This window comes from Triplophysa rosa, linkage group LG4, assembly GCF_024868665.1.
Source record: "Triplophysa rosa linkage group LG4, Trosa_1v2, whole genome shotgun sequence".
In the NCBI taxonomy this organism is placed as follows: Eukaryota; Metazoa; Chordata; class Actinopteri; order Cypriniformes; family Nemacheilidae; genus Triplophysa; species Triplophysa rosa.
Window position 1 is genome coordinate 2671367 of NC_079893.1, and position 8297 is coordinate 2679663.

The 8297-nt window shown below is 43.4% G+C and overlaps 1 protein-coding gene across 3 annotated transcripts; it reads right to left on the minus strand.

Annotated features, from left to right (window-relative positions):
• Positions 1-761: 761 nt before the first annotated feature.
• Positions 762-7320, minus strand: dusp27 (dual specificity phosphatase 27). Of its 3 annotated transcripts, none has more exons than XM_057332839.1 (7): positions 7119-7320; positions 6711-6757; positions 5665-5774; positions 5198-5313; positions 4877-5111; positions 4128-4345; positions 762-3529 (listed from the first exon to the last, which is right to left on the minus strand). In XM_057332839.1, exons 3-7 carry the CDS (start codon positions 5769-5771, stop codon positions 945-947), a joined length of 3261 nt encoding a protein of 1086 aa, XP_057188822.1. In that variant the 5' UTR covers positions 5772-5774; positions 6711-6757; positions 7119-7320; the 3' UTR covers positions 762-944. The 3 variants fall into 3 exon arrangements, with proteins under 3 accessions (XP_057188822.1, XP_057188820.1, XP_057188821.1); XM_057332837.1 differs by having other exon boundaries at positions 6711-6791; XM_057332838.1 differs by lacking the exon at positions 6711-6757.
• Positions 7321-8297: the final 977 nt, after the last annotated feature.

Consider the following 8297-nt stretch of genomic DNA (forward strand, 5'->3'; position numbering starts at 1 on the left):
TTATGTACTGTAGTAAAAATGTTCTAGATTCACTTGTTTTTGCACCTTACGACAGTAAATATTTGAGTATTTCTTACAGTTTATCCATTTACTTTAGTTAATAATACAGAACACTAGAGTAGACTGTAGAATTACTATAATATAGCCTAATAAATACTATGATCGAATATTTGTAGTGATTACTGAATACTACAGTATGCTAAAATATTTTCTATGTGAGTTTCCCGCTGAACGAGTATGTTGTCAGATAACTGCTAAATCTCTTTTCGTAAACATTTTTCTTCCTCTTAAAACGTTCGGAACAATCTTTTATGTGTCAATTCTTACATTTGTAAACTAGTTTACTGTATATTTACTCAAATGTGTGCATGTGTGGTAGGATCATCCAGAGCTCTTCAGACCTCTAGTGGTCTCTGACGTCATCGCAAGTGGACCATAAAATAATGCAACAGGATCTGTCTCGTGTCTCTACAGATCTATACATAAAATCTGATCAACCACAAAGAGAAGAAAAATACACCTCTTCATTTCACTTTTAAACAAAAGTGTTTAACTTTTTTTTATCAACCTGTCTCAACCCCCCCAAGACATCACTTTTGTTCACTCATATTTATATTTGTTTGTTATCCTAATTATGATGAATGCAGTAATGACAGAGACATATAAAGTATACACTGAATGTCTATAAGCAAGTGTTAGTGTGAACAGCGTCATACACACGTCACAAGTGTTACTGTAGAAATACACACAAATAACTGTCACTCAGAATTCATTTATTTCTAGCAGAGTGAGAGAGATTACAGATGACGGTGATGTCACTCATATGATAGTGTATTCAGATTATTTATTATTCTGGATTCAAGTTTTAACTCAAGTGTTTTACGTGGATTATTTCTGCTCACGCAGTGATTTTTATCAACTAAAGTCTGTATGTGTGTGCGCGTTTAGGATTTGTCAGTGTGTGACTCTTGTTTTCTCCAGGCGGCGAGCACTTCATCATCTTCTATTTCTTCAGCGACGCGTGCTCGAGCTCTCTCTCTAATCTGAGCAATGAAAGAAGAGATTTCCTCGTCCTCATTCTCCAGTCGCGAGGAGCGAGTAGATCTTTGGTCTTTGGTATAAGAGCTCCGGCTTCTATACGTCACGGTTTCATCTAAACCATTACACGACGTCTCGGTGGAAGGTGGAGATCTCTGAAATCTCGGATGGTTCATCTCTGGACTGGTATCTCTACACAAATCCAGCTGTTCGTCGGCCTGACGTCTGGACGTGAATCTGGATGTGAAGCTGTAGTTCTCCTCTTCGTCTTCATGGACTGTGATTGAGCTCCTGCGGCTGGTGAAGTCAAACTCCGAGGGTTCCGCCAGATCTTCTTCATATGACGGTCGAGACATGCGAGGTTCAGGATCACCTTCGTAAGAGTTTGTTTTACAGGGAGGTCTCACGTTCATCAGCCATTCGTCGATATTACTGCTGGTGTTACCCACTGATGCCGGGAGGTTGAGGATTCCAGAACGACCGAAATCTCGCTTGGGTTTCGGCTTCTCGCGTGGACAGGCTTCTACATCGTCCAGTCCGTTTAACTTGCCGAGCTCTCCCTCGTGTTCTTCATCCTCGTCCTTCTGCTTTTTCTTCTTGTATAACGTGCTGCGCTTGTTGTCCTCCGCGATCTTCTTCACCTCGTACAACGCCATCTTGTCTCTCATGTCAGATTTGATTTCTTTCTCCATGCTGTCCAGTTTGTGAAGGTTCACCTGGTCCTGGAAGAGACTGTACAGCGGCACACTGGTTGTGGTAATTTTGCTCTTACGAGAGCTGGAAAGCGAGGAGAGAGAGGAGAGGTTTGACGCTCCACCAGAAGAGATCACAGACTCGGCTCTACCGCCGGCAGACGTGACGGAGCGGGCCGTCCCAGCCCCCGGCAGCGCACATTGGGCTCTACAGCGGGACAGAATGCTGGAGGATGTGGCTTCGCTCAACACGGAGGCTTTGTCGTCATCAAGTCCACGACTGAACACCGAAGCGGCTCTGGATGGAGCGAGACTCGTCCCCGTCATCATCATCATCTCCGTTTGCTTCTGCATGAGCGTCTCGTTCACTACGGTGGTGATCCAGTTCTGTATGTTGGCGATGTTGACCATGGGCTCGCCGTTAGGGCCCGTGACCGGAGCGGGAGGCGCCGGAAGCTCTTTGGGCTGCGATCGAGCGCTGTGACCTGAAAGGACGGAAGATCTCCCGCTCAACACAGACACGTTATCGTCTCCGGCGGCGCTGGCGGACGGAAAGGCTCCCGCGCAGAACGCCGACAGCGGGATGCTGGTGCTCAGGGCGCTCTCGGTTTCCCATCCGCACAGCGATTGGCTCTCCTCCAGTGTTTTCCTTGTGCGCTCCAGAAGCTCCACCCTTCTCTGTCGTCTCTTGACGGTGGCGGCGTCCTCTCCTCGACTCATCTGCAGGATCTCGTCCTTGTTCTCCTCGCCGCCGTGTTTCTTCTGCTGCTTCAGTTTCCAGGTCTGATAGGCGGTTAGGTTGACGTCCTCCAGCGAGGGCGCCGGCGCCTCCGTCTCTCCCTCGCCGTTCTCTGACGCCGCGTCTTTTTTGTTCCATCCGAACTGGATCCGCTTAATCTTCCACCTCTCCAGAGGAGTTAAATCTTTGTTCTTTTCGCAGAAATTGTACATGGAGCTGGATTCGGACATGATGCTCTGCGCGTCGTCCTCGATTTTTTTCTGTCTTGCTTCGTCGTCGATATCATCGTCGGCCTCTTTCCGTCTGTATCGCGCGGCGGCCTGCTCCTCGATCTCCTTAAGCCGTTGTTTCCACAGATCGGAGTAGCTGCTGCAGCTCGCCGTGGATCCGGCGTCGGAAGCGGCTCGACGCGGACGACGCCTGATCTGTTCTTTGAGCATTCTCACGTCTTCGCTGGTCACGCTCTCCAGGTCCTCGGGTCGCGGCGCCTCGCTGACGGAGGACTCGCCGTCGCCACACATGAGCTGCGCCTCCCACCAGTCCTCGTTCTGGTATTTCTCATTGCGTTTCTGCCACTCTCTGATCATGCTGCCCACATCTCCGTCTTCATCGTCTCTGACTTCTCCGGGCAGGACAGGGTCCTCTGAAGTCACTTTCAGGTCATGTTGACTCGGCCTAAAGAGAATTCCCGCTTTCATGGCGGCGGCGGACGACGCGACGCTGCTCATGACGCTGCCGCCGTCTTCCTCCTCCTCCACCATGATGGATTCAGCTTTAACTCCGAACACGCTCTGCTCCTCTTCATCCGGATGAGCGCGGATATCGATGACAGAACACTGACTCAGGGTGTCGTCGTCATCGTCTTCATCACGTTCCTCCATTAAAGTCTCGTTGAGCCGACGCAGTTGCTTTAGAAAGCCTTCATTGGGGTTGATGGCACGTTTCTTTCGGATCTCCAGCAGCGCCTCCATGACGCTCATGTTCTGAAAGATCATCAGATACGCAGCAACCAGAACAGCAGAGCGACTCACACCCATCATCGAGTTCACCAGAACTTTACCTGCAAAGGATGACAAGAGAAAACGACTGTTCAGATGAAGATTGACACAACACGTGCAACTGAACATCATGACATCACACAGTGTCATGCAATACTCATGAAAATGATAAAAACATTCAGAAAAATGAGACCAAAAGAAGTCATCATTTATTCATCTTCAGGCCATGTGAAACCTGTATGAGTTTCTTTCTTCTTCAGAACATGAACGAAGATATTTTGAAGAATGTCGATCCAACAACACCGAACTCCATTGACTTCCATTGTATGAACACAAAACCACTGAGACATTTCTGAAAACATCTTCTCACCGAAGAAAGACACATGCAGAATTGAGATTTTTTTGGTTGTACTGTCTCTTTAAATGACGACGCTCTGCTTTCACGTGATTCGGGTACTGAAGAGGTGACGGTTTATCTGCTGTGAAGTCTAAAAATACAACTTCTGCACGAAATGCCTTGAGGCTTCAATACTTAACCATAATAACAACATCGGTCTCTGTGTGTCACAAACAAAATACAGAAACTCGTTTCATAAAGAATCAACAATTGACAAGAGTCACTTCAGAACATCAGAAGAGATGAAGTGAAAGTCTTCTCACCTCTGTGTGTCAGTAAAGCATCATCCAGAAACTCGGCACACGAGCGGAAGTGAGGAGACATGTCAGACTCCGAGAAATCATCGATCTCAATGCCCATATACGAGACGTTCATGTTCTGATAGAACGTCTGACCCGTGTAAACTCCCGTCCCGTGAGCTGCATTCACAACGTGAGTGATGCCGAGACGCTTCAGACGAGCTTTATTTACTGCCACGGACCTGAGACAAACGGACCAAAAATCAAACGTCATAACACGGAGAGAAACTCCTGAGGTCGCCCAAGACACAAAAGACAACAAATCACGGATGAGATCTCTTTTAGATCGCAATGATCTCTCCTAGACGTGAATGAGATTCAGTTGAGAGCAAACGGAAACTTTTGTCTCAGATGTTTCTCCTGAGAAATCTGACAAATGTGTCTGTCATTAGAGTTTGAGAAGAGATGTCAACAATGTGTCAAACTGAGCTCAGATTCATCAAGTCTGCCATCAAAAGTCAATATGATTAAAGATCTCGAAATTAACTCAAACATTTCTCATCAAATCCAGATGATGTGACCTCTACAATCTACATTCATTTACACCTCCAGACTCTTCGTGTTAATACAATGACACTCTCATTCCATTCTCTTTTCGTTTCTCCCAAGAGAAACATCTGAGGATAAATTGAGACTTTAACGAGAGTCTCCAGAGCTATGAAAGAGCAACATCCGAGCAATAAGATTTCCTCTCAGTAAATGATGTGACTCACTTCTCAGAGATGAAGACGTTCGGCCAGACTTCGTCTACAGGGTTGAATGGAGCTTCGAGTCGGTCGTGTAGCAGACTTCTCTGGATGTCCAGTACACATGGTGTGTTATAGGGACTCCGGTCGTCCATCATGTCTTTGACTCTGTTATACAGATCCTCCACCATCAGCTGCTCGGCCGTTTCTAACATCATTCTGTCAGACGTCTCAGTGGATCTCACGTCTCTGCTCTTCAGCTCTGAGGACAGCACACACACGTTCAGTCCTCAACATGCTTTATCATAAAGAAAATCGTAAAGAATAAATCCGGTTTTCTTCTCGGACCTTCGCTGATGATCTTTTTGGCAGCGATGGCAGATGACAGATGGATGGGCTCCATGAAGATGCTCTCAGCGTCTGAGCCAGAGATCATAGAGAAACGATCTGATACAGTAGAGAAGCTGTGTGTGAAATCAAACGAACACATTCAGTGTCAAAAACACACTCCTGCATCACTGGTCTGTGTGTGTGTACTGGTTTAGCTATATTTGTGAGGGCCAAATGTCCTCAGTACCACAGTGAAATACGTGTGAACCCACTTGTGAGGACATTTTACTGGTCCTCACTAAATAAAAAGGCTCATAATTCGCTCAAATAGTGTTTTTCTTTAAATGTAATAGAGTGCACATGGTTGTGTGATTATTAGGTTAAGGGTTAGGGGATAGAATATATCATAAGCCTGATATAAAATCAATGGAAGTCTATGTAATGTCCTCACTAGTATACTCAAACTTGTGTGTGTGTGTGTTGACCTGGGGGACGGACAGCGCAGGTAATGCGACTGAACATCTCTGACCGACACTGCTTCATCTGCATCCTGCTGATCCGTCCCAGCGCTGCTCTCACCAGCCGACGCCATTATCTTAAAGAGAGAGAGAGATGTCATTAAGTGTACATGTGTGTCAATGTGACATCACAGTGGTTTTGTAGTAAGTTCATGTACAACGACACACTTGCTCAGAAAAGACAATGCTATTCCTCACTTCTTTAAAAAACAAACAAACACAGACAGAGAGACAGACAGACAGACGGAGGGAGGTATAGAGTAGACAGATGAAATTTGCAGAATTTAGGTGCATTTTGTTTAATATATATGATATTCCTTTGAAAATGAATATATAAATAGGAAATACATTTTTGCAAAACAAACTAAACAGAATCCTAGTCAATCTCTCAGTGTTATATATTAACTCATTTATATAGATATGATCTGTAAAAGAATAGAAGTAGATGCCGTTTTCTGTTTGTTATATCAGTGAAATAAAGGGACACAACAAAACCACGACTGGAGAGAACAGCTGAATGAATTTCATAGGAAATATGTTGATGGATATTTCCAACTTAAAGTGATAACACCCAAAAATGAAAATTCTGTCATCATTTCCGCACCCCCGAGTTGTTCCAAATCTGTATAAATGTCTTTGTTCTGATGAACACAGAGAAAGATATTTGGAAGAATGCTTATAACCAGACAGATTTTGACTCCCATAGTAGGAAAAAATACAATGGTGGTCAAAAGTGCCCCAGAACTGTTTGTTGTCCAACATTGTTCAAAATATCTTCTTTTGTGTTCAACAGAACAAAAAAATGATAAAGTATTTTTCCTACTATGGGAATCAATGGGTCTGGTTATAAGCATTCTTCCAAATATCTTTCATTGTGTTCATCAGAACGAAGAAATTTAAACAGATTTGGAACAACTCGAAGGTGAGTAAATGATGACAGACTTTTCATTTTTGGGTGAAGTATCCCTTTATCATTAGTAAACAGTTTATTAAAAACATTGACAACAACATACCTTATCTGCTACAGGAACTTTGACAACTTAGTATTGGCATAAATGTCCTATGATTTGCATCATCAAAAGGAATAGCGGTGACTGTGTGCAAGAAAACATGTTTTTTTGCACACATTAATGCATTTCTCAACACAGAACATAACAAATAAACATGAAAAACTTTAAAAAGTCCCTGATGAAACATTTAACATGAGTGCTTGTGTTATCTGTGTGTGTGTCTATATATAGAGTCTGACAGCTGCAGAGATGCTTCTAGAGCCGAAAGAGGTCACTGACACACACACACACACAAAGAGAACATGAGGAAAAGTAGTAGTTAATAATCTCTACGAGTGTTGAGTATAAGAGCTCTTCATTCTTTATCATGTGAAACAGTTGAATCATGAATTGAATTGAGTTTTTTCTGACCTGAATGTGTTTGTCGGTGTGTCGGCTCGAGCGGTCCGTCTCGTCTCAACAGGCCCTCAGAGAAGATACTGCGAGTGTGTTTAGACTCTAAACTTAGAGGCTCCTCACCCCGGGGCCGCCCCTGAAACAGCTGTGACATCATCACAGGGGCACTTAAAGAGCCAATACAACTCATGTTTCACCTTCAGTTTGTTCAGCGACAAACAAAAGAAGGAAATGCATTGTCAATTTAGTTTGGTTCTTTTTTTAAATGTGAACATGAGTCACAAATCCCCAATAACAATGTTATAATCTCCATAATACCATAATACAAAAAAAAAAACAATTCAATGCGATCATAGCATAAGAGCTAATACAAGCAGCAGTGTGATATACACTATAAAATAGAAAGTATTTGGAGTGGATGTGAAGGAATGTGTTTTTTTTCATATTAATTGGTAATGATGCTTCACAAGACGGATTAAGACAAGCATTTACAATTGTTTTTAAAGTTATAAAAATCAAAATGTACATTTTTCTACCTTGTAGTTCTGGAATAACACTGTCTAATTTCAGTACATTATTTTGCTCAATAAATTATTTTGAAACTTTAAGGTGACAAACAAAAAGGTATTATTTTAGTAAACTATGGTAATGTCATTGTTTTGCACTGATCTGCTGGTCAAACAGAAGAAAAGCAACATGCACGCAGTTTCCACGAAAATCCCACCTGTGTGTAAATCAGAATAAAAACATGTTCAGCACATCAGATTTCACCTTTATTGAGCATACATGAATGCGTTTTCCCCACAGATGACAACGTTCATTAAGCGCGACAAGATTTAAAGGGATATTTCACAGGCAAAGCAACATTTCCCCATGTTTTACTCACCCTCGAGGCATCCTGACTGAATATGACTTTCTTCTTGAAGAATAATGCAGTCGTTGTTATAATACCACGTGTTATTTTACCTCCAAGCGGTTGAATGGGAGTGAATGGGTGTTGACTTTTTGAAGCTCCAAAAATGAATGCGTGTGAACCAGAGGCTTGTTTTTCCAGCAAATGACGGTGAAGAAAGCTCCCGCCAGAGTAGATGCCATCCTATTGAAACAAAACTAAAAACGCAGCGTTCGTCACCGGAACTTGCGACATCTGCCGGAAAAACAAGCCTCTGGTTTACGCACATTCAAGAGATGACG